The sequence below is a fragment of the Accipiter gentilis genome, chromosome 20 (assembly GCF_929443795.1).
Source record: "Accipiter gentilis chromosome 20, bAccGen1.1, whole genome shotgun sequence".
NCBI classification, from domain to species: Eukaryota; Metazoa; Chordata; class Aves; order Accipitriformes; family Accipitridae; genus Astur; species Astur gentilis.
The window spans coordinates 18766626-18794097 of record NC_064899.1 but is presented as its reverse complement, the minus strand read 5'-3'; the positions used below and the strand labels follow the sequence as shown (position 1 = coordinate 18794097).

The 27472-nt window shown below is 42.1% G+C and overlaps 1 protein-coding gene across 4 annotated transcripts in view; it reads right to left on the bottom strand.

Annotated features, from left to right (window-relative positions):
* PHACTR1 (phosphatase and actin regulator 1) overlaps positions 1 to 27472 on the bottom strand; it is a 292025-nt gene that overhangs the window by 29735 nt on the left and 234818 nt on the right. For all 4 annotated transcript variants that reach the window (XM_049824013.1, XM_049824011.1, XM_049824010.1 and 1 more), the window contains exons 6-8: positions 25337 to 25667; positions 17594 to 17802; positions 15930 to 16086 (exon numbers count right to left, since the gene is read on the bottom strand). In XM_049824013.1, the coding sequence (XP_049679970.1) occupies positions 15930 to 16086; positions 17594 to 17802; positions 25337 to 25667 (697 nt within the window). The remainder of the gene's footprint in view (positions 1 to 15929; positions 16087 to 17593; positions 17803 to 25336; positions 25668 to 27472) is intronic.

Below are 27472 nucleotides of genomic sequence, written 5' to 3'. Positions count from 1 at the left end.
TATTTGATTCTGACCTGAAATGCTAGTTTTCAGTTTGTAATAAAAAATTAATGCCTCAATTGCCTATTTTTATTCAGTTTTCCCTATCCCACTTGTTAATTAGTTTCTTCCATTTGAGTACCAAACGCAAAAAATCCCTTATTCAGCCAACTCCAGTAGACAGAACTCTTCTTGCAATATCTGCTATGGTAATTACAAGCACAAATCTACTGAAGCAGGTTACAAGGACAGCTCTCCCCAGTAGCTGTGTTGCCAGCTGCAGTCTAGGTCATTCCTAGCCATTTAATGGTGATCTGTGATACCTGCTGATCAGACTGAGTCTTTGCATACATTTTACAGTGCTCATTCTTCTGTATCTGCATCACTGTTAGCAAATTAATTTCTTACCTTTCTAGAGAAATTCATGTTTCACCACCCTACCCAGAGATTTGCCCATTATATAAATTCCCACCTGATTCAAGAACACAACCTGTCCCCTTCCAGCTGGTGTGCATTTAACACCTTCATTGCCAAAGCCTACTTCTACCTCTATGCATTAGCAAAGTCCAGAAATATTTTTTTTAAATCATAGCTTCTCACAGAACATCAATGAAAACATGCACCAGAGACAGAAAATACCAAGAGGGTCTAGTTTAAAAAGAAGAAGAAATTATTCACCTGGATAAAATTAAAAAAAAAAATGCCTTAGGAATCTGCACAGTTGTTATTTTGACAAGATATTAGACATGATTTGCTCACAGTTACTTCATCACCTTTAGGTTTAAATCTAGTAGCCTAAAAGCATGACAAGGTATTTTTGACTCAGGAGAATTCTTGCCCCATCTGCATTTTCTTCTCTCGAAGTTACTGAGATGCACGTAATTACCTGGAAGCTAAATTTGGACCATAAAGTGATAATCTTTTTTGTTGTTGTTGTTGCTTCATAAGTATTCCTAAAGCAAAACAAATGAATGTTACAAAGAGGCTTATTACATCAAATAAGGAATTAGCAGCAGGAATCAATAATCTCCAAAGTAACAAAGATCCTATTTCCAGGCAAATACTCTTAACTTCAAAATAAACAAAACCCCCCTATGAAACAAAACACTTCCAGAGGGACATTCAAACCCTGTGTGCTATGCTGAACAGGCTGCAGTCTTTCTCTTCCTCTTCTGCATAGTGTGACATCAGCTTTCTACATTTTCTCCCTGAAGTTTTGAGGGCTCAGTTCAACCTCTACTTAAGTTTCTCCACTCTTAGTTTTCTGACTAGTATCAGGTGCCTGTACTCTTGCCTGCACATTCCCCAGCTCCCCCTGACACTTTATCAGTGTAAAAACCTGCTTCATTACCACAGTCTAGCTGCTGGGGGGACAACAGTATTCTTTTCATTGTTTTTTAGAGCTGTTGTTGAACTATAGAGGGGGAGGGAATGCCCAACGACACCTTCCGTGTTCCTTATATAAAATGGGAGAAAAACCTGTTCCTGGCCCAGCTGACCTGAAGAGTCATTTCTCCTTTACACTTCAGACACTTCACTTCTTAAACCTCATTGGGACTGTGTTGTACCTGTCTTCCCTGTGACATTTCAAATGGGTGCTGTTAAAACCCGCATTTTTGCAATTGTTTGTCCTCTAAAGAAAGCCTGCCTTAAATTGGTGATTGTTTTTTGAACTCCTTACTGGTCTGAATAGTTTATGTAGCTGGCGTTCAGGCAGAGAGGCTGAAGAGAGTTCATACTGAAAACATTTTGTGTGCAAGACGAGCAAAGTATGTCCATGGCTGCTGATATGCTATAGGAGAAGCCTGGATTTCCCTGCAGGGAACACTGATGCCAGGACTGATATACCTCTGTCCTGGGCTTTCAGCGTCCTGGTTTTGTGGCATCCACTTGTTTTTTTTGCACATCCAGCTGCAGTGAAGGCAAGGAGAGGGGACTTGGATGGATGTAGCAAAGGGAATTGGCACAGTCACCCTGAAAAAAATCCCTTCTGAACATGTATTGATGATGCACAAAGTGTTCGTAAAACTGGAAACTGCACCTACTGCTACGAGAGGCTGCCGTTTGGTACTAAAACATGCTGGCTAGGATGGCCTGGGCAAACAGATACAGTGCCTGCTTCCCAGTTCTGCTCAACTTCATTATTAGTATAAAACATGCAATTTCTCATGCATCAGCATTGAGCTGAAGTAAAAGAATACACTCTCTCAGCCCCTCCTTCCAGCCCTCACTGGCCACAGCCATGTGGGTGGACCTGTGTTTTCCTTTACAAGCATAGTGGATTTACATCTGTACCTAATAGTTTATTGGGTACTAAGCCCAGTCTCATGACTGGAGATTATCTAGTACTAATAACAACTTTGCTCCTGCTTGACAGCAGTGGTGCTCTGCTGAGCCCAGCTAATGAACACCAGCTGCTAAGGAAGAGCAAGAAAAAAATGTCTCACAACTACTACACTCTGTCAGCTTTTCAAACTCTGATGAGCAGTGGTTTTGGCAAAACGTGCATCAAATACATGCTTCCATCCTATTTTCTAACTAGAGCCATTAGAGCATTGCTGTACCTTGCACTACTGGAGACCAGTGCTGTTGTAGAGATATCAAGACAGCACCACTGCAGGCTGTCTGGGACGTTTCTGAGAGGAGCAAGCTCCCAATTCCCCAGATTGAGAAAGAACAATAGATTTCTGTTTGTTGTCTCTGGATCCACCCAGAGACAGAAAGTTTTGAAGGCAGATCTTAAGGTTCTGCTTCAGATAGCTAGAAAGAGGAAAGAGCTATACAAAGCTTCAAGGAAGTTGAAAAACTTTTGGAAGTAAAACTGGGAGTCTAGTTGTTTTTTGCTATAGCAGAGGTGAACTGAGGGGATGGGGAGGTGCAGGACTGAGAGAAATGCATGTTGAGGGAAGCTGGGTGTCTGGAGTTGATTTCCATGTGAACAGAGTGTGCCTGTGAGTTTAGAAACTGAATCCTGGCAATTTTTTCCATGGAGTGGAACATGAGGAGTGTGGTCTCAAGGGCTAACCCCACAGCCTCTTGGAACTGAAGTGAGCTAGAGACTTCTGTGGTCTACAAGTCATACACGGCCATTTGTCAGAGCTTGTGACCTGGCTAAACTGTCTGCGCCGGCACAGCCATTGTGCAATAACCCAAAGCAGGAGAAATTTGTCAAGCATTGCATTGTAATAGCTTTATAAGATACATTCACAGTAACCTTAGACTCGGGAGAGCAAAGGGAGTCAGGATTTGGGAAAGTCTGAGACAGAACTTGGCCACTCTGCAGTGCCAAAGGCACACAAAAAAGTCAGCCAACAACATCATGCACTTCAAAAGGCAAAGATTTTGCTAATACACAAAGACTCTGTCAGCTGCCTTGTGCTATCACAGAATGGTTGAGGTTGGCAGGGACCTCTGGAGGTCATCTGGTCCAACCCCCCTGCTCAAGCAGGGCCACCTAGAGCCAACACTGTGTCCAAACGGCTTTTGAGTATCTCCAAGGAGGCAGACTCCACAACCTCTCTGTGTAACCTGTGCCAGTGCTTGGTCACCCTCACAGTGGAAAAAATGTTTCCTGGTGTTCAGACAGCACCTCCCGTGTTTCAGGCCCACTGCCTCTGGTCCTGTCACCGGACACCACTGAGAAGAGCCTGGCTCCGTCCCCTTTGCACTCTCCCTTCTGGTACTTATACCTATTAACAGATCCCCCCTGAGTCTGTTCTTCTCCAGGCTGAACAGTCCCAGCTCCCTCAGCCTTTCCTCATAGGAGAGATGCTGCAGTCCTTTATCACCTTAATGGCCCTTCGCTGAACTCTCTCCCATATGCCCGTGTCTGTCTTGTATGGAGGAGCCCAGAACTGGACACAGCACTCCAGGTGTGGCCTCACCAGTGCTAAGCAGAGGGGAAGAATCACCTCCCTTGACCTGCTGCCAATACTTTTTCTAATGCAGCCCAGCATACCATTAGCCCTTTTTTTTCCTGCCAGGGCACGTTGCAGGCTCATGTCCAACTTGGTGTCCTTTTCTGTCAAGATGCTCTCCAGCTGACTGGCCCCCAGCATATACTGGTGCATGGGGGTGTTCCTCCCCAGGTGCAAGACTTGGCACTTGCCTTTTTTGAACTTCATGAGATTCCTGTCAGCCCATTTCTCCAGCTTGTCAAGGTCCCTCTGGATGGCAGCAGGACCCTCAGTTTGCTGAGGGTACACTCTGCCCATCATCCAGATCATTAATGAATGACGTTGGAGAGGAGTGGACCCAGTATTGAGCCCCTGGTACTGCTGATTACTGGCCTCCAACTAGACTTTGTGCCACTGATCACCAGACTCTGCTCCCCCCTTGTCTACCAGGCCATTCATTTCATTGTAGAAGTTTATCATGTTGATCAAGCATGACTTCCCCTTGTGAATCCATGTTGACTACGCCCGATGACTTTCTTGTCCTGTACATGCCTGGATATGGTTTCCAGGATTAGGTGCTCCACCACCTTCCCAGTGATCAAGGTGAGGCTGACCAGCCTGTAATTCCCTGAGTCCTCCTTCTTGAAGTGACGTTTGCTTTTCTTCAGTCTTTGGGCACTTCTCCAAGTTGCCATGATCAATCAAAGAAACATTATAGAAAATAAAGACGGCACTGAATCTTTAGTATTGCTGGGTGAAATTCATCCTTTCAGATATACTTTTACACTGAAAAGTGAGGCAGCATGGTTCTCTCTTGAAAATTTGAACATGTGCCCTAATTGTTAAAACATGACATGTCTAGTGACAAATGTACAGAACCGAGAGAAAGGCAAGGTACAGTGATGGGCAGGTGGGAGAATCAAATCTGAGGCAGTCAAGTGTGCAATGATCAGGAAGGATGCTGAGAAAAGTGAGCTGTGGTGCCTAGTATTCCCCCACTGATGCCTTGCTTTTCCCCATCACTGTCTTTATATCTGCTCCAAAATCCTTCAGACTGAGGCCAAGTGCTGTACAGTATCTTGAACTGGTGAAGGGTAGAGGGGGGGCTCCTAGCACTACTGAAATACAAGGAAAAACAAGACAGAATAAAGACTCTGAAGAGAAGAATTAGTCAAGACAAAGGGAAATAAAAGTACCTCCCAAATATGTGTCACATGTGATGGGTTTCAGAGGCAAAAATCCTCTTTTCACTGCTGCAGAGCCTTTTTTCATCTGTCATGTTACATTAGAAAACACGATGGAGCCCTTAACTTGCTGGGATTAAACAGTGCAGTGCAAAATGTTGGCAGCTCTCCTAACTGCAGCAGAGTATTAGATTTTCTTTGCTAGTCTGAGGAGGAAAATGAAATGGATGGTAGAGTATCACATAGCTCTATGATGCCTGCAATTGCCCAGGTCTCCCTATCTCAGCATATATGTCTGCCCAAAGAAGGGAAGGGTTAATGGTTCTGGCCCAGCCTGAGGGTGAAGGACACCAGGCATTTACACTCAGTTGTTAACCAGTAGCAGGGAAGGAGTCTCTGGGGATGTTCTGGCCCTCAGACATCGTCCACTCCTTCTCCTGAAAGGAGCAGAGGGAGATTTTGGGATCAGCTGGAGAATGCCCTGATGGAGGATTCAAGAAGGCACCAAACTCCCATCAGGGAAGTTGCTCCCCACTTCAAGACTGATGTGCAGCTGCAGCGTGTCTGTAAACCCGATTCCAAACAAACTGATGGCTGCCCACCCTCTTTCTTTTACAGCTGAAACCTAGATATTGGGGCAGGGAGGTTCTTGCTCTGGGGCAGAGTGTTCTAGGAAAGCCATGAACCACAGTTCGGGTCCTCCAACTTCCCAGTGCAGCCAAAGGAGCTCGTTGTTCACGCTGCTTGCAGGCTTAGCTGGAGCTGGGCCAGCTGATGGGACTGTGAAAAGACCTTCATGGCAGATGGCCAGGGACCTTTTCCCTGTAGCCTCTGTGAAGGCCTCCTGAGGATAGCATTTACTTGCTGTTTACATCTCCCTCCATGCTCCCCCACAGGGCCTGGGTGCAACTGAGCTGCCATCTGCCATCCCACCAGGTGACTGAGGTCCCCCAAATGCTGCCATCCACCATCCGATCAGGTAACTGAGGTCCCTGTGCATGTGCAGGAGAAGGGGCCCTGGTCGAGGCAGCGTTCCTGTTCCCCACTGAAGGAGCAGGCTGGTGCCTTTGCAGCCCCTGCTGTTTGAGATCAGGGTCTCCTGCTTGCAAGGCTAGCTTTTAAATCAAAGCTAGTTGATTGCAGGGAGGCAGGAAGACCATTTCTGTCTTGATTACTGCAACAAAGGAAATCGTGAAGACTTTTGCAGCATGCTGAAAAAAATCAGATATTCTGCAGGATAAATAGTCCAGCCTGACGTTACAGATGCTTGCTCATTTAGCAAATACAATATACTGAATGCTTATTAGTTACTCATTAACCATTACTGTTGCTGCCTCCTGAATTCAGGGATGTCAGTAAAGAACCAGGTTACTGAATTTACTTTGGTGCTAATGTGCTTTCCCTTTAGTTTGCTGGTTTGAAAATTAGTTATCACCAGAGAGGCAAGCAATGAATATTAGAGGCTGCATACTTAGAGACACGTTGACGTGGTCTACTGCACGTGAGAACACTTCCTCTTCACTAATGTTATTAACATAAATGGGAATTTTACATGGTCAGGTTTCAGGCTAAGGACTCAGTTTAATCCCCACATATGGTCTGTGCGGTGCTTATGAATTCCAGTGCACTGAAATATGAGCACGATTCTCATCCATGCTTGCCTCTAAAAGACCAGTTGTAACTTTTCCGACGTACGCAAGAAAAATCCCCGTTCATCTCTAAGTGATCCTCATGTTAATGCTATGTCTTAGTGAAAACATACAAAATTCCAGCCTTACATAATTGTATCAGGTATAATGGTAAGTATATTCACTTTCTTGGTACATTTGTCCAAAAGACATTTAATCCTATATAAAACAAACATACAAAACATGAAATCCTATTTAGCACAGGGCCAACTCGTCAAAAAGTCACCTCTATTTACTCACATACAATAACATGCATATGAAATGCCTGAGTTTTTGGACATAGATGACCATGCACACAAGTTAGACTTACTTGTCTAGCAGTCCTCCTTGTGCTCACAGTAATAGTCACAGTGCACATATATGAGCACACAGGTATTTAAAAGCTGACTGGAGTCAGGATAAAAAATTGGTTTTACGTGTTTGACTCCTTTACAAGGATTACCTATGTTAATCTCCTGCACGTGTTGCCAAAGAGGTGATGATACACCGAAGGGGGAAAAACATGCAAACTGTAACTTCTGAGAGAGGTTAAATATTTTGCTTAAAAAGCAATTTCTCCATTTTACAATCATCAGCCTATAAAGTGAGATTTATTCTTGCCAGTCTGCTTCTTTTATCTACTTGTAGTGCCATCTGATTTGTTTCCTTTACGGAAATTACAAGGTCATCCAAACCGAGCAACTGTTGTGCTTGTGATTAACCCCACACAATCAGCAGACACAAAACATGAAGATTTATGGTTAGATGTTTTCAAGGTGGAAATTTATGAGCTAGTTCTTAATGGAACTGCCCTAAATTTGTCAGCATTAACCAGCAAAAGAAAAAACCACCAAACAAACCACTTTTGTTTTCTTCTTTTAAAGCCAGAGTATAATATTTTGAACCAGCTACTTCCTTGCTTGTTTGTTTTGACTCTTTTTATTAATATTTGTCATTCTTTCACTGAAAAGAGAGTAGTGCATGGACTTCATGTGGCCTCTTGTTTGCTGGAGAAATAAAAGACTATTGCTATTACCAACATACGTTATTTCATTACCGCCACAAGCTTGCTTTATATCACCATGAATTATTTTGCCCAGCAGAGAAATGTGGCTTCCTCCGAGGTAAAAGCTGGCAGTGGTTTGACAACTAAAAGCAACACTGCAATCAATTTGGGGCAGAAAATGAAGGATACCACACCCCACTGAAACTGCAAAGGAAACTAAGGTAGACTAAATATATTTTCTTGGCTGTGTTGACAGCCTGAGTTAGACCTCAAACACAGACTGTGTCAGGGGGCTGAAGAGGATGGGAGGCATGAAGGGGAAATTGTAACCCCATAATGTATTCTGCCTTGGCTTCTGCAGAGGAAGGACGGGAGAAACAGATGTTGCAATGACAGTGCAGAGTGACTTGCACTGCTTCCATGAGAGCAGGCAACGGGAGCAGTGGCAGACCCCAGGAATAACAAATACTCTCCTGGGCTGGCGACATCTCTGATTGAAATGAACTTTGACACGGAGAATACACTTTCCATTTCATCAGTGGCCACATGGGTGCCTCTGGGGAGACCTTGCCCTCAAATGCCGCTTCCTGCTGCCTGTTGCCTACCATTAAGAGATTCCTCTCCTCAGCACAATGTTCCTCCTCCTTTATAGTAACAGAAATAAATTGTCTCTGCGCATTTGGAGCCCCACCTTCTAACACGGAGAGACACATCTGCCCAAGGACAGACTATATCCACTCTGCGAGGCTTTGCTTTCATACATAGCAAAACATCTGCTGGCCCCAGTTGAGCGAAACTGGTGGTGGCAGGGGTTCATCCCATCCCAAGGTGGAGCTGCCACAGAGGAGAGATCACACTGCCAGGGCCCATCCAGATCATAGGTTAAGGACACTGTTCATCCCACAAATGAGGGAGCATGTAGAGGTGACGTGTTTTGCGGTGACATTACCCACTGTCACCTCCCCTTTCCCTTGATTGCTCCACTGACCTTTTGCCATAGCAAATTACTCAGATGAAGCAAATTCATGTTGTTAGTCGTTGAAACTCGTATCAAAACAATAGTAATAGCATCATTTGTGATGTTAGACTTGTCTTTTTCTGTGATGATGTTATGTTTCTGTGATGTTAGCTATGAAAATTCCTAATACAAAGAGACAAGTCCAAACTGTGCTCAGAAATGAGGATTCTTGTTCTACTGAAACACAGAGTTAGAAGTCTAAAGAGATCCTGGTATCTGGGTGGTTTTTCAAAAGCATACAATCTTTGCTGTCAATGAGAGTCAATGAGAGTTTGTCAACGAGTGGAATTTTCCAAAGTTCATAGGCACTTATGTACATTTGGAGACCCCAACATGCCTTAAAAATATATATACGTGTATGTGCACATGTGTTTCTTTCAGTGGCTTGCCTGAGGTTGGAAAGCCTGTGGAATACGCAGCCTTCCCAAAGCATTTTAACTACAAAGCCACCTTTCTTTTCAGCGCAACAGAGCTCGCCAGGACATCAATCACAAAAAAGAGGGCTGACAAGGGCCTTGAGAGCCCATCTCCTACCCATACCCCCACACAGAACCCAGATCAGTTCTGCTCAGAGTATTTATTCCTGGTGGTTGAGCCCAGATATGTAATGATAACTTGGTTTCAGCTTGTCACCTGTAGATAATCACCTGCTTTTGCTGCCTTCCTCCTATATGCTAAGGGCAATTTAGATAGCTCCCTTGGGGTTTCTCACAAATGTACCGCTTCCTCATGAAGCTAAACCAAAAGGGAAAAAAATGCCATTTTCCCTAGTTACCACTGCGGCTAAAACCCAGGCTCAGCCCTCTGCGGCTTTTTTTGGTTGCTCCCATTCATGCATCTAGTGCTGTCACATCGTCCCCTCTAATCCAGGATTTAGATGAGCTTGTTTACCACAATCCCATTTTCCGTGTGATTTATCCCCAGCACCTGACATGCGAAGAGGCAAGCTCCACACACACGCACGCATGCGTGCTGCCGTTGGGGATGAGCTCGTGCTTTAGGCACTTGCTTTTCTCTCATTAGTGGAAGCTAACAATAAGTGTGAGAATTGCAGACGTCAGAGGTAATTAGGAAGAAATTATTTCACGTTACCCAACAAAATGAGGTCTGTGAATAAAGCCTAATCCTGCTGTCTGCACATTCTTTTTATCCCTAAATGACTTGGAGATGGGGAGGGCACAAAATGCTCTCTGGATCATCATCAGCACCGGATGGGGAACAGCCATGAGGAGATTCAGCTGTGCTCAATAGCGGCCATCTTGCTGCCATCCTCTGGCTGAATAAACCCTCCCCTCAACAGGACTGCAATGCTATTTAAATAATTAACTGTTTCAAAAAGCTGAATGTCCTCACAGCCTAATTTTTTAGTAAATAAAATGATCACTTCAGACTATTCAGTCTCCTCAGGCCTCTGAAGAAACCGCTGTGCATTTTAACAACTGTGCCAGCCTTGCAGACAGACCCTTCCCCACCACTGGTAATATCTCTGTCACCTTCATGGTGATGCTGAAGATGCAATCCTTTTCCCAAATTGTCCAATTTTTCTACCGTTCTTTCTGGTTCACGTCTCTCCTTCTGTTTACAAACTCACTCTATTGCTCTTTCTCCTGAGTACTCATGCACACGGACACACAGACAGCTAGCACCTGATGTGAACAAGTCCAAAAACCTCACAGCAGCCTCATGAAATTTTAAAAATCAGTGGCAATTTTTTATACTTATGGGAATTCACCAAGTTCATTTCATCACAGGATTTCTGTTTCTAGGCAGTATTTTTCAGTACAGCTGAGGAAGACATAGTATTGATCAGGGAACGTGTAGAGTAAATTACCTTTCTGATCAAGGTAGTAGGTGACCATCGTCTGTCAAACCTCCTGCTCCATAACAAAGATTTATGACTTTTCATGCTATATTTCTCAATGACAGACATCTTGGTACTATTTCCAAAGCATCAATGGGACTATAAACACATCTAGCAGGTGTGCATGTCCATACCTCAAGTGTACGTATTTACAGACACACGCACAGAGAGTCTCTCTGATCTATTTTCATACTTCCTATCCTTTGTCTCACGATATTGCTTCAGATCCAGATTTTCCACTTGCTAGTGTAAGGACAGCACCCCATAAGGTATTGTAGTGAATAAATCCAGGGCTATACAAAAAACAATGCAGAGCACTACTGTGTATCTGACAGAGGAGCTTGCCATTGATCACCTGCTTTAAAGCCAGCAGAATGTATACAGTGACATACTTACAGGATTCAGTTAAGCAATGGGATGTCCATCACTCAAAATCACACCAGAGGCGAAAGGTAGCGTGTGGACACTGCAAGAAGTTACTTTGTTCTTTATTTGTTTCTAATTTAATTATTGTCTATTTAATTATTTAGTTAATGTGCAGAGAGCTGCTCCCCCACCTCATCTCTCTCTGCTTTCACACCAGGCATGGTCTTGGGTTAAACGTGAGTCTTACATCTGACAGCTTTTGGCAGCACCACAGCACAAAATCTTATTAGGCTGCAAAATCTTACTGGGTTGCCTGTGGCACCTGCCAGTGAAGGGTAGCAGTCCCCTGACATGCACTGCTTGCCTGTGGACAGCCTTTATGAATCTCCCCTGACTTGTGACCTGCAGCCCGCCTGCCCTCTCCCCTGAGGTGGGTAGGAGTATGCTGATGAGACAGGTATGATGCTGACCAGTAATAATACTATGAATATCAGCAAGTTCCCTTAACATTGATTACTAGCAACATGATGACAGTAATACTGGATTACCAGATTTTTTGTATGATTAGATCATCCTATTCCAGCAGGTGGGAAAAGCCAGGATGGAAGCAATTCAGGGAAAACAGATAAAGACACTGCCATGTGTTCTTGACAAGCAGTGGACCAAAATCTCAGCTTTAATACTCCTGTATCTACTTGCTAATGAGCACCTTCACTAAAGTTGGGGGGGGGTAAGAGACTCAAAAAAACTTGAGTGCTTTAGAAAGCCTCTCTCGTAGGATGCGTAGCAAATCAGCCATAGTCTAAAGACACACGTTGTCTCAAGGTATGGGAGAGACTTTGTGAAGGACACACAAAGAAACCAGGTCTTCCCAGTTCAAGGGAGTGCAAAGTCCTCAGCAAAGTCTGGTGTGTATAGCTAAACAGAAGTATATAGATACATTTTTTCTAAAGGGCTCTTGTGCTTACTAAATAATGTGTTGATTGAGGAAGCCTGTGTGGTCTCTTATGATTACCATTGTGTTTCCTTGGTGAAACAGAAGTGCAAGGACTGGCACTGAAGCACCTGTCTCAGTACCAGGGGACAGTCCCGTAGTCTCTGAGAGACATGCTACTCTGCTGTGCATCACTCATCAGTGCTGGCTCTCCTCCTCACCAGGGGCTCCTGACAGGCCATGCCTTTATCATTGCCCCTGGGAGAACCTCCAAGCTCAGATCCAGAGCCTGAGTCCTTGCTTCACTGTCATAGCCCAGGTATGCGCCATTCCTCTCACCCTGATAGCCACTGAAAGCTAAATCCAGGTTCTCCTGCCCCCTGCTCTAACCTGAATAACCAGGGGACCAGTGCATCCCAGCAGGTCCAACACAGACAGACAGACAGGCAGAAGTCTGTCTTTTCCATCTGCCTGTTAACTTTCAGAGTCCTGTTTTTCCTCCTGTTTTCTCATTTCTGTCTTAAAGTCACTTATATGCACTTCTTGAGCAGCTGTGAAGCTGTGTAGGCACCAGAGGGATAAAATAAGAGGAGGAGTTTGGGAGCAGCTGAGCAGGCAGAAAAAAAGAAACTATGCACAGAAGGTCTGCATTTCAGAGAAGTTGTTGATGGAGTTATAAGGGTTTTCAGCAGCCAAGAACATGGCCTCCAGCATCCATTTCCTATCCCCAAGTCATATGTGATTATGAGCTGGAAGTTCTGCATCTTAATGCACTATTTGCACTCCTTGCTTCATAGCTGGTATCACATTTTGGAGTAGTCCATTCTGGTTTGGTTACAGGAGGAAGTCTTCTAATTAGTTTTTGTAATTGCTGTGTAAAGACTGCCCAAAAATAGTCTATGGTGCAGTGGCCTATTCATGTGGCTGGAATTCACATCATGTGGGATCTCCTGTCTTTGCTAGGATGTATTTTGCCACCTTGGGCAAAAAACTCCATTTTTGTTTGGATCTACATGTGCTGAGCCATGATGCAGGATACACACCAGTGAAGCATTACATCCATGTGAAGTGTTCCTATGATAAGCACAAAGGTGTTAATTTGTCTCATGGTTGAGCTAATATTCAACTGTGTAGTTGGCCAGATCCTGCTACAAGATACAGTCTCTGCAGCCTCACCCTTACAACTGGTCTGATGTAAGTCAAGGCACTATTCTCCCAGCATGAGAAACAGGCGACATAGTGAAGTCTGCTCTCGAGTGTCTCTACCAGTTGGCGGATGCAATAATAAAATCATAACAATTTTCTAGGACTAACTGGAGGTTCAGAGGTTCCAACCTACATTTAAACAGGATCTGAATAACCAGTTCTGAGCCAAATTGATTCCTGGTGCAACTCTAATAAGGCTGGAAGAACTACACCTGGGATAATTTTGGTCCCACTCAATATGTCAATGGTCAATCTCCCAATATGCCTGGCTGTAAGCGCCTTTGAAAATGGCATTCTCTTTATATTAGTAAATTCTGATCTGCCAAATGTGGCAGCCAGTGAGCTCTTCCAAACTAAATACTGTGAGGATTATGCATAAATACTGAAGTATCCTAATCAGCCTCTTGGTGAAAATTAATTGATCCATTACAGAAAATAACTATTTGCTGAAGTTTTTATTCTGCATTTTTTACTTCCATAAGTAGCATATGTGATTTCATTGGCTGGCTATTTTAAACCATAGGGGACCATTGGTGGAACAGTACAAATCCCTCTGAAATCCAAAATTGCCAGCTGCAATTATAGTCTGCATCTAGCATCTTCTCTAAGGACTATAAATGCTTCACTACTTTAATTTTGCTTGGCATCTGCATCACTGTGTGACAATCATGGAGCAATAGCAAAGGATGGATTCAGTAACAAAGTCTGGGCAGTAAAGCAATACTGTCCAAATTGAAATATTCTTTCTATTTCAATCTAATATTCATCAGTTTGTGCACATGGATATGTCCCATTTACATACAAAGCACTGGTAAGACAGGTATCTTCCTTTTTGCTGCTGAAATGTCTGTGGCTTTTTGTGTATTAGAGATGTGGAAAGTTGTTTTCTCCTCATATTTCTTGATTGTTTTTAACTACTCAAAAGGATGAGATAATAAGCTGTAAATACTCGTAATTAAAAGGTCAGACTGGCAACTATATTATTCCAGATAAGGCTTTTGAAATCCTACCAATTTCAGTGATGTTACACTGGCATAAAATGGGAATGAAACAGCAGTGGCTCAGTTATTTTTTGAACTCATATATACACAGTTTTAATTGTTTGAACTATTTGTGATTGCCTCTAAGTCCTAGCTGTATTAGAAGACAAGATCAAGCATTATACCTCAGACTGAATGAGCAGAGATACAATTGGGGAAACAAACAATGATACTGTGAGAATATAGGACTTACACAGGAAGGGTTCTGGGTATTGCCAAAATTAGTTTCCCTTGTTAAAAAGAGATATGCTGAAAAAATATTCTTTAATAGGTAAAAAGCAGGTTTTGGAGACGTGAGATATAAAATATATATACTAAAAACCACCTGGGGCACAGTGAGCTGTGCAGAGTCAATGTTTGCAAATGACACTATTTACCTTCATCAAGACAGAGCTGTAAAACTTCTGAGAGCCCTAAGTAATTTAGCCAAATGGGCAACACAGTGGAAATGCTGTTCAATGTCATTGCAAGGTCAAGCAGTGCACAGTAAGATACGCCAAGAGACAAAAATTTCAACTCTTCACATGCTTCAAAAGGGTTCAAAATTAATCATATAAGTACTGGGACCTTGCTATCATGTGCTGCTCTTTGGGACTCAGAGCTCTATGTGCAGCTGCAGTCTAACAAGAGATTAGGCTGAACAAAGACGGGACTTAAAAAAACCACAGTACCAGCAACAGTGCAGCGCCATCTTGCATACTTTGGGCATCACTGCTGAGGCCCTTCAACAAAAATACTGAAGATTTAGACAGGTCTTGGAGTAGGCTAAGCATGATACAGCACAAACACTTTCAAAGATAGACTGGAAAGATGTGGTTAGTTTATTCCAAAGAGGTGATAAACCAGGCCACGAAAAAAAATTAGATAAAATGCTCAAAGAGGTATTTACCAGGAACTCCTATTCTTCCTGTCTCCACAACATGTTAACAGAGTTCCCCCCTTATTCCCCCTACTGAAAAAAAACCCCCAAAACCCAAAACCAACAAAAAAAGAAAACACACAAGAAAATTCCCAACAACTGGCTGGTCTTCTCCTTGTGGTTTTCTTAAGAGTCACACTGGAGGGCAACTAACAGCATTCACCAGCTCTGCATACCACCAAGTTAATAACAGTATTAAATTGATCACAGAAATCATGGCTGGAGCATAGGAGGTTCTTAGACATTTCTACCTGACCTCAGTTTACTAATTCTTGAAAGGAATCTCCCACATTAATGGCCATCCCTCTATATCCCATGCAATACAGAAAACCAGAACAGCTGGTGAGTAACAATGTTATGAAGAAGAAAAAGTCTAGACAGAATAAATCTGTCCAACCTGACCCAACAAAAGCGGGTACTGAAGGACGTAGTATTTTGCATCAGGAAAAGACTCAGCTACTCACGAGAGATGCAGTCAGAAGAGAAAGTTATACCTCTGCCCTTTGGCCAAACTAATAGCCTATCAAATGGCACCTATAGCTACAGTCTAAAATGCTATCAAAGCTGAATATTTCCCAGTGGTGCCCTGTAAACAACCAAATCCACATGGTTCATGCTGATACTTAACACAACCAAAGATCCCATAGGATATGCCAGGAAAATGAAATGGGACGTTGTATGGGAAGTTATATTGGAGCAGAAATAATGTCTGCAGTCTTTTTTTTTCCCCCACGGCTTTTCCTCTTGAACACTGCTGAACAAACAGATCTCAAATGTTTACATGCTAAGGATAAAAACTGCATCCCACCACATATTTCCAAAAGTAAGAGTTAGAAAAATGTTTGTCTCCTACCTTGTTAACTTTGTCCCAATCTGCTGTCTAAGTTCAAGCCTCTCTTCATCAGTCTGCATGGGGAGGATGTTCTTTTCCTCCAGCTCTCGCTTGGAAGGCCTGTTGCTTAGTTTGATTGCTAAAGAGTCCTTCCTGCAGACTTTCATTGCGAGTGAGCCTGTGGGAGAGAGGAGAGGCTCTGCCAAAAGAGGTGTCATCATTTCATTACAGCATGCAGCAGGCAAAGAAGTACTAGCCAAGGGAGGATACTAGGCTCTCATTTACTTTGGTATGGACTGTGGGAAAAGGGGCGTCAATTAACCTCACGTGCTCAATTAACCTAAATTCATATCATAATAAGGAAAAGCTGAATTTGGTAGGTATACAGGAAAAGGAAATTAAAACATTGCTCCACAGAAGGGAGTGGAGAAGAAGGGCTTGTTTCAGAATTGCTAGTAGCATCTGTAGCTTTCTATAGCACAGTGTTTCTGAACCATGTAATGGAATGAATAATTCAACCTCAGAATCTGGTCAGGCAGCAGAGCTACAGCATGTGGAAAGAGAGAGGTATCTCTCTCTCTTGCAATGTTATATCAAGACATCCAAGCTAGCACTAGAAGGAATCAAAAGTCAATCAGAACCAGCACAGATCTCTGTGTACATTAACTGACACTGCTTCTCAGGCAGTGACAGTGGCAAAGACACTGTAAAAACCAGTGGCCTTTCACAGCTTAAGCTTGCTTTTCTAGGCTTGCATCCAAAGCAGTTTGAGCAGGGAAGACAGAGTCAAGGAGACAGAGAGACACAAACCCATGAGAGGTTTTGGGCTTTGGCAGTAGATTGCGAGATAGTGCAGTTCTGCTCTGTTTCTCACTTTAAGAGCAAAGACTGCTTAATTTCACTTACAAGGTAAGGGAGGATTCTGAGGAGATAAAATATGCCTGTTAGAATCTTCTTTGTGTGTGTTTTAAAAAGGGTGTTGTTTGATTGTTCTGCTCCCAGTTTTCAGAAGAAAAGAAATTCAAGGATCTGAAACTTTGGCTCAACCTGCAGGACAAGCAGTTGTCATACACAAAGTACTGTATCTTGTCTTCATGGGAGAGTCCTATGATGCCACACTAAGGCAGGAGATGGGTTTTCTCAGAGAGGTCAGGAAGGGGCCACAGGTCCCTCTGAGACTGTAACTGTGATATGGCTATCAATTAACCTCTTTTCTTACCTGAGCCCAATTCTCTGATCATAAGACTTAACAATTCTGACATGATTTAATACCTACTATATATAAAAGCTCTGACTGTCTCTTGGTGGCACTTATTTCATCCTCCTGAAGTAACTCTATTGAGCTGATCTTGACTTAAGCCAAAAGCAGGGCTTCTCTACACCACAGACACTTGGGAAAGTGAATCCAAGTCAATTTGGAGGTGAATTAATACAAGCCAAAACCAGTCATTTAAATTCTGTCTAAGAACTACCCAGACAGGGATTCATGCGGATTAGGGAAACCACTGTAAATTCATACTACTTGTTATTTTGGATTAATTTACCAAGCATCCCCATATAGTCAAGCCCTGAGAGATGCAAAAGCCATGGTCAAGAAAGAAAATTCACAGGCCTTGTATTTCCTTTGTGCATCGAGAGTTCAGAATAAAAATTAAATAAATAATAAAAAATGGAATGAGACTTACTTGTAAATAATGAGTTGTCCTCATCTTCCTCTTCCTCTTCCTCCTCTTCCTGTCTTGTGTAGAGGCAGGAAGAATCTTCATAGTCAGTTTCATGAGGCACATTTTCTTTATTGTCATCGCATTCGATCACAACAGTTGGCACTTGTCTCATGTCTGGAAGGCCCCCAGGTCCTGTTTTTGTAACACTGTCACCTGTGTGTAAACCAGAGCTGTTGGGAAAGAAAAACAAATAAACTAAAGAAAACAGCTCAATGGAAGGCTGAGTTGCTTCTCTCACTGTATTTAGGAAAGTAGTGATCTTCCATCCCTTTTTGAGAAGAAACGAGGACAGAAAGATCTTCATGACCAGCAAGACATCTAATGGGTTTAAACTGAATACACATTAGATTTAAGGTACAACACTTGTTCAGGAGAGGTAGGACAGCATGCAGGCAGAAATACTGGCAGCCAGGACTGAGAACTAAAGATCTGCGGCAAATACAGTCTCAAGTCTTAGTGAGAATTGCACCCCCTACTCAGAGTGGTGTCTGTGTGACCTCTCCACTGGTGTGAGGGCAGTAAGGAGAAAATGTGTCGCCTAAATGCAAAAGGTGGACTAAGACAGTGGGAGGAAGGAAAGATATAGACTGTAGAGGAGGATTGTAGAAAAGGAGAAGGAAACCATGACTTGCACTCCTTGGGCAAGAAGACATTGATTGACTTGAGGGGAAGGCAAGTGCACAACTCTCTGAAGTGCAGAGGAGCGAGCATGTAAAACTAGGCTTGGAGAAAAGAGACTTCAGGAGCTGGTGAGAGTAACAAGGGAGGGAGCTAAAACCTGAGACATTTGTTTGCTAATGGCACAGTTATATGTTGTGTGGGCTGCGGTGACGATACCCCTTCTCCTGCCCCGGCTCCTCATGCCAGCCAGGTACTGGAGATCAATCTGAATTGGAGCTAACATCATATTTCTTCTGTCACGTAAAGTGTGCTTGATCATTTCCTGCAGCTTACTAGGTTAAGACCTGTGATCAGTACTGCTACCATCTAGCTCTGTTTATGTGCTGATTTCAAAACCCTTTACCAAGGAACGTATCAATACAAGTAGGGAAACGGGAACATGAGGAGGTGAAGATCAAAGTCAAACTAAAGGTGAAAGGCAAAGTCAGGAACAGAACCAGGTTTCCCAACCTGTTTTTATCTAACAGCTCATGCTGCTTTTCCAATGTCAAATGAGAATGAGACACTGGCAGGCAAAAATGATGGCTGCTTAGGTTTATTTGTGAGCTAGCAGAAACTGCCCTCTCTCTCTTAAGTCCCAGCTGAGGCAACAGCTGTATGAAAGGTATGGAACATTTGCCTGTTGGACACCCTCTTTATGTCAAAGTCCCACTTTACTTTCCAGAAGAACAGAGGTGTGAAACCAGATGTGCTGGCTAAGCTGCACTTGAGGCACACAAATTTGGACCTGACCTTACCAAGTGCTGAGTAGCCTCAGTTCCCTTGAATATTTTAGCCTGCTCAGAATACCAGAGGCATTCTGCATCTTGGAAAAATGTTAATTCTTTTCTTTAAATGATTTTCTACTGAGTCAACTTGAAACATTTCTCTTTCTTCTAACCCTAAAGTTAACATGGACTCTTAAATGGCTGCCAGGTAACATCCCAAAAAGACTTTTAAAAATGTAATTCTGGGTATATAATGCTAGTCCAGAATGTGCTTAGGGATCAAGGAGAAGAAAAGACTTCACATCCTATAAGCAAATCATACCATGCTGTTGTTATCATCTTCGGCTTCAAAGAAATAATTTTGCAACTTTTACTACTGCAGACTAACCAACAATGAGAGGCATAGCTTTACTGAATGCCCTGAAGAGGGGAACTCCATTTTCTTAGCGTAGTCCATGTTTTGTACCACAACATGAGACAGGCTCATGAAGAACTAGCTTGTGAATTTTTGTATTAGACTTCCATGAGTTTGACCCAAAAAATCCCAGAAGTAGTTTTAAAATTCATCATCTGAATTCTCCTAATGACACATAAATGCACTACAATCTTTAAAAGCTTTCAACTAACTTTTAATTTGTTGATATGCTTTAATAATTTTAGTTTTATGAACTTCATTTTTTAAGTGTGTTTTCTTTGTAACCTATATTTTGTGTAACTCTTTTTAAGAGGAAAGCTAGGAAAATCAAAAGCCTGGAATTAAATTTCCAAGAGAAACTAAAATCCTGTGAAATTCTGTTAACATTGCTAAAAAAAAAAAGAAATAAAAAACTTTCAATGGTGAACACAACCACTGGATCATTCAGTTAATTTTAAAGCACAAGGTCACTAAATTTCCTTCTGGAAGTACAAATGAAAGGAGCAAAAAGAAGTAGTAGTTCAGCATCCAGGACTGTTGGTGCTTCCCTGTTCTGTGAAGGATGTATATAGGTTACAGATGCACCCTTATAGGTGTGCACACAGGGTAGCAGATATCAAAGTGGTCCACCAATTTAGGTTACCCAGCAGGTATCAGATGGCAACAAGATTTACAAATTACCACAGAGCATCTTGATTTGAACTAGTGATCTAGAAATAGGCGGCTTCTCATCTCATTGTAATTTTTCTGAATCATCCACTTTCTTGATAATACTACTTTCTATTTTAAGCCCCTCATTTTTCCTGGTGTTTTGTGTTCTTCTTGATTAAAATCAGCCTTTTCCACAGCATTTTGACTAAGTCAGCTGTCTAAGCAAAGCACTTATGAAATACATGCAGTACTGCAGTATACTTAAGAAAGACAAATCAAGGTCACTGGATATTTCCATTGTGTATAAATTCCTCTGGGCCATTAGCAAAAACCCCACATGGTCAGGTGGTCTACACCACAAAATTTTTTAGCATTATTTACCAAAAAGCACACTATTGTTTCCAACAGTCCATTTTAAATCAGCTTTGTGTTTTGCAACAAAATTTAGAGAACAAAGCTACAGCTAAGCAAGTACTTGTTTTAAGAAGATAAATGTATCTTAACACATAGATTTGAATAATTCATAGCTGACTAGTATAAGCACTTGCAGTTACTGTTCTGTTATCTTTATGTGATCAAAACAGCAAAAAAATACACCATATAGCTTACAATGTTTCTAGTGAGAAAAAATTTTAATGAAAAATCAGAACTTAAGCATATGAGTGACTCATGGCACAGACAAAATTGAAAAGAAAAAAGTGAAATCCCGCCTGTAAAAACTAGTGGGGAAAAAAACCGCACGCTTCTCATCTGTCATCCCAGGCTCTTTGATTTTGGAATAAAGAGTTACATTTTTATCAGCATGTTTTCAGATCCACAGTACGCTCTTCTGTACTTATCCATTAACAAAAATCTAAAAAAACTTCAAACCACTGTATATACATTTCTACAATACAGGCATATGTATGAGAGAGAGAGAGAGAAAGCAGAGCTATAAGTATTAAGTGTTTCTATCCTTAGGCAATGCTGAAGTTTAGACAAAAGCAATTCTCTTGACAAGTTTTATGGAAGATAAATGTTTTCTGACTCAAATACATTTTATAAGATTTACAAGACACTGGCAGGAATGTCTAATGCATTTCATTTCATAAATCTACAGTCTGAAGCTGAACTGGGTGTCCCAGAGGAACTGGTCTCACACACTGTCTTCTTGGACACAGTGATTTTTCACTGCTTTGCCACAGATGCACTTCTAGCCCAGAGTGAGATATTGCCACTTAACAGCTCTTTAGTACATACATTGAACAAACCAAGGCCTTCATTCAGCTGCTAGTGTACAAGAGCCCACTGAGTAATTGAAAGTAATTGTGTCTCACCAGACAGACTGGGAACTATATGGGCAAGGCAGAAAATAAGGCTATTTCAGATCAAGAAACTGCCTCCCTAAGTCAAAATTAAAGATACATTCCAGTGGCACAAGAGGGTTTCTAAAGCTTCTTTTGATGTTGTTCATGACACACCACTTTTGGGCATGGTCTTTCTTCTCAAATTTATTTCAGTCAGTAGGATGAAACCTTCCACAGATTTTGGTGGCATGGGGCTTTCAGATTTTCACCAACTCTTAAAATGCATTCTGAAATGGTAAAAAATGATCCCCGAATCTAGAGTTTTACTTACGCTTGACACATACCCTTTGGGCTGAAGAGGAAAGTAATTTGCAGTAGGGCGCAAATTGGCAACAGAGGTTGAAGAAGAAAGGTTACGTGGAAATCACACTCTTCTCTGTTTCAACTTAACCTATCATAAAGCTGGTAATTTATCAGGGAAAATAGAGGTAAACTGGCAGCACAAATGACATGTCATAATAGTCATACTATGACAAGGGACAGATTGCCCTTCTGAGAATAGGTTATGAATAGATGGTACGAGTACCAGAAAATGTTTGCAATCAAAAGTGTTAAGTGTGCAAATGAACTTAATGTTCCATAATGTCTGTAATAAAACTGAATAAAAAAATCCAGGAATTAACTGCCATTTTAAGTCATAAGAACAACTGGGACTTGAATAGCTATTACACACTTTTAATGTACCTTAAGACATTAACTTATTAATATGCAATACATCTAGGTGAGGCAGTAACATGCAACCACTACTGCAGAGGGGAAAATAGAGGTAGAGAAGCTCAGTAGCTTTCTCAAGGTCAAAGACAGCAAAATGACTTCTGGCTTCCAGGCTGGTACAGAGGGACAGCTCATTTTTCTCAGCAAGCTTCCGGCTCATTGGCGAAGCACTGATTTCAAGTTATCAGTCTTCAGATTTTGTTAAGACTATCTGAATTCCAGAGACCTCATCTGTGAAAGCAAAAAATCCAGATTGCTAGAGGAAGAGGATGTTTTAATCTTTCATTCTTTGTTCTTCCACACTCACAGTCCTGATGGAGAAGAGTTGTGAGGTCTAATAAAAGCTTACTGGGCAAAATGTGGAATTGATACAAGCTGGTTATAGATTCAGTGAATATCAATGGAGTTTAACAGACTTGAGGAGCTTCCACTACACCAAGACCAAAGAAACTAGACAATGAGAAGTGAAAAAAAAAAAAAAAAAAAATCCTGAAGGAAAAAAAGAAAACATTGAGAGCAGAAAACTGATCTGCACTTGTCTACATGATCCTCCCTTATTAAAAACAAAATACTATTCCAAATAATCTCCCAAATTGCCAGACTTGGCAGCATTATTACTGCAGCATCATGGCAATTATTCTACAAAGCTGTAGGATTCTTTCGACATAAAGACTGAGATCAGCAAAAATAAATGCTGCCAATGAACTTAGCATTCCCCAGCAGGTGCCTCAGAGACTTATCAGGTTCTCTCAACTCCTCAAGATTATTGACCCAACAGCAGTGACCCAGTACATTGTTATCTTCGAAGGAACAGTAAAGCTCAGGATGTCACTGCATATCCTATGCATGCAACAGATGTGAGCACACTACCAAATTTTAAATAAAGGAAAGCAGATCTAGGATCTTTGCAGTTTTAACAGGCCCTTAAGACTTCTGGGCTGAAGTGTCCAATGACAAATACTGCAGTATGATTTCCACTGGGTTTAATCCAGATTTTATACAATTAAGGGAAAAGAACTACTGTCAAAAATACTAGAAAACAGTGTCATTTGGTGCAAATAATCCTCTCCCAACTTAAATACATATAATTTAAAAATCTGCAAGAATCTTCAAGAAAAGTTAGCAAATTTACTACGATTACAATGTAGCTTGAAAAAGCAATTTAAGAGTTGAACAGCAAGTGTCAGCTCCACAGACCTGTAAATACTTTGAAATACTTTTACCTCTAAATACTATGAAAATAACAATTGCTGTTGCAGAGGAAACAGTCATCACCTATTTTCTCTCTTGTGAATGCAAAAGTTACTGATTTGACAAGGAGAATAACTAAAGTACTCAATACTTTATTTCATGATTGAAATAATAGTTAATCAACGCAAAAAAGCTATGAAAAATCAACCATCTGCAATATCACGAACTAAGATTCATTTTCATTTTAAATGTGAAATATCAGTGCCACAACCTTTTCTTATTTTCTTCTGCAAGGGAGGCAACTGCTTTGTATTGGGAAATGTATCCTTGCTTATTCAGTTTTTAACAAGCAGCAGAGCTTCAGCTTCAAATTAATTGTTAAAAACCAAACAGCATCACCTTCTTTAAAACAGTTAAACATACTTGTAGACATAAACATGATGGATGCCTAGAAATTGGAGCATTCATTGCTGTGGGGCAACAGATGCCACAATGAAGTCATATTCTCAGAGATGTCACTGGGCTCACGACAACGAAGTGCCTTCTGCATGCAGTGTGAGCCAGACAGTAAGACATCCAACCTATGATGGGGATGGCACAGGCAGGGCAGTCCCAAAGGAGCCTTTGGGAGACACCAGCTACTCTCTGTGTTTGGTGCACCAAGCTTTGGGATGATGCAGATGCATCTGACCAGCCCTGCTGGCAATGGGAGAGGTAAGTGGGTAGTCACTGGGCACAAGGGGGAATGTGGATGCTTTTTCCAATCCTACCGCTACAGCCCTTTTACTGATGGGAATAGGAATCTCCCTCATAGCCTAGCAGTTTTTCCCCAGCAGACAATTCCCCCGTGCTGCAGAAACATTAGCCCCCCTGACGTAACCACAGAGGTCTCACTATCCTGGTACTAAAATAAGCTGGCAGTATGGGACAGTCTCTGGTCCCCTGACTGTTTTTCATGCACTACAGAGAATATGCCATCTCTAGTCAAATTATATTCAACTATGCAATATAAAGAAGGTAACACTATCACAAAGAGGTATTGGGGCAAATCATTAAGCCTTTTGTCTGTTAGACCAAGTATTTTAGCTTCCTATCTAACAGAAGGATGGTCTGCTACTCCTAGAACAAGCTGGCTACAAAGCTGCCCTTGGTACTAAATAGAACATGTCATTTTTTGGACTACCTTCCCTATTCTGGGACTTGCTCAATTTTCTTCTACAAGACAAAATAAATTTTCCAAAGCTTGCTGATCTAGCAGTCTATGAGGACAGCTTGCATTCATACAACATGCTTCACTTACTCAAGACTATTTGCAGCAGCATTCAGAGATACAAGTGACAGTAATGAAAAACAGCCCCAAGGTGGGTAATGGACTTCTCATCAAATGTACTACCTTCCTCCAGATGCAAAGGGCCAAGAAGACTGCTGCAGAATAGGTTAAATACCTATTTTAAGATCAAACATATTAATTAATTTAAATTAATTGAAATAGTTTAAATAGTTTATTACAACCGCTCTGAGTGACTTGCAGGAAGTCCTCATAGGTTGTTTCAAGCTAACTGGTAATACTAATCATGTCCTGGTTGAATGGCACATTTTGTTTTTATTGCTCTTTTCTGAATCTTCCACTTTCTTTCCTTGCTTTTGGCAATACTCCACATAACCAGAGCTCTGCAGTTATGCACTCTGCAGTACATATTGCAAGCCAGGTATGTCCTATTAAAATCTTCTCCACTGGCTGTATTATCTAATTCCTTGACCAGGACAAAAGAGTTCAGGAAATTTGGTCTTTTTCTCCTTTCTGTCACAAACTTGTCAAACAAGCCTGGAAAGGCTCTTTCCCCGTCTCTGTTTCTCCAGCAATGACTCTGCCCTGAAGTTAGAAGACGCCAGAGGAGAAGCCTCATTTCAAGTACTATCAACATAACTCAAATGGTGATATTGAGGTCAGCAGGAAACAGTGCACGTCAATATGTAATTTTAAAAGTTGATCCATTACCTTTCTAGCCTTTGCATGGTCATGGCTAGTGTTTTGTTCAGTTCCTCTATCATCCGGCACCCTGAAGGGTGAATGGGCAACGTGCTGGACCCCGAAGGCAGGTGCTGGCTGTGGCTGCCGTACTGGAGCTGGTGCTGGTGAGCTGCTAACTGGGATGGCAAGACAGTGTGATGGTGCTGCGTCAAAGGCTGCTGGGAGCTCTTCTGCGTGGAATAGGATGAGAGAGAGAGGTCTGGCCCCCCTAAAGGCATGCAAATCATGACTTTCTTTGGAGGTAGTGGAGGTGACAGTTTAACTGGCATACAAGGCAGTTTCACAGGAGCGCCAGGATCTAAAACAGAAGAAAGAGAGGCCCTGGTGTTAATTTTCATGTCAGTAAGACGGGGATCAGAGTATCTGCCTGGGCAAGCAGGTACTAAGGCTGCTAGTCAACACAGGAGTGTGCACCCCTTCCCTACTGCAACAGACAACTCTGTATATTGTGTGCTCAGCACAGTCTTCCGAGAAAATACTGTTGTTTTGCAGCACTTCCAAGTCTTGCAAAAAACATCCCAGGGCTGTGCATGCCCCTTAATAAACACATGAAGCAATGCTTAACAAGGCTTGTGGCACACTTTGACACTTTAAAGCTCTAATCCTCCTAAACAGCCCTGTGAGGTAAGCCCAATGTCTCCTGCTCAACAGGCACGCAAATAGGGGGAGAGCAATTTGGTGTGTGAAGTTACAGGATGACTCACCACCATCACTGCTGGAGCAAAAGCTCAGGGATTCCTGATCCTTCTCAGCCACTGCAGTGCAATTACTACAAGTCACATTTCTTACAGCTTTGTAATGTGCAAAACATCTGGTGTTAAAAATTACATTACGGGGCAAGACAGAAAAGAAATAGGGTTTGAATACTAAACAGGAGTCATTTGGAAAAACAAAGGGTACAGGAGGAAAAAACGATAAAGGGCAGAAGATTGTTAGGATTAATGTATTCTTTTACAGAAGACTTGGCAGGCACTTTTCTTTGGACTCATGCACTGCATTTTAACCTTTTTAACTCTAGGCATGTTCACTGAATCACATAGTTGACCCGTCAGGCAAAGATTCCCTTGACTTCCATGAGAAATCAATGAGAAGTTCACAAGCAAACGTCTCTACCAGGACTCAACTGCAGGATGGAGATTTTTGGAGTTGCAAGGTGAAATGTTTTCAGAAGGGACAAAAAGTAATGAGAGGGCCTGTAGTTCCCAAGATGGGTGTGGGAAATAGTCACAATGTACGCTAAGAGCAAAAAGGAGAGCAAATATATGTGCTGTGAGCTGCAACTGTGAGTTTGTATTTAGGAGGAAGGCCAGGCCCTTTCCAGCCTGGAGTACCACAGACTCTGCGTTTGGCTCTGCAGTGCAGCTCTGTGGGCAAGGCTTGCATGATCTTTGGCCTCTTGTTGCATCAGTCCGCTCTTCTTGCTGTAACATTGGAAGGGAATTGAAGGGCCAGAATCAGTAAGATGTTGTTCTCCAGGTTTCAAAGGTCATTACCCTCCTGCGCAGTACCAGGCTTCTGAAGTCCTTTTCCAGATTTTTTTTTTTTTTTTAGTATTAACTATCCTTCCCCTTGCCCCCTTTATTCTTCCCTCCCTCCTGACCTATTCTGCTTATACTAGTATCCGCATCTAATAGCCAGGGTGCACGAGGCTGATACTAGGACTTACAAGCACTAACACTTCTTAAAAATGATTAAGGATAGTAATCTGGAAAAAGACCATGTATGGAGCCAAGCTCAGCTATGTCATTAGACTTTTTTTTTAGTGGTAGTCATAGCTTCATTGCATCCACAGTATCCACTTGATAATAGTGGTTTTACTATGCTAGGAACAACACACTAAGTCTTCTCTTTCTTCAAAGGGCTTATAAGCTAATGACGTAGGAGAGGCAAAGGGTGGGCACAGATGACAGAGGCATGGAGAGAAAGTGATCTTTCCATGTTGCAGAGTGTGAGAGTTGAAGAGAGTAGAATCCAGGTCTTTTGGCTTTCAATGCAATATCATATCCACTTGACATGGTGTCTCTTGAAGGCAAAAATTCTTCTGATGGCTCCACCAAGGCTGAAATCTAACTCATGGGATTGCTGAAGCACAGGGCACTGCCC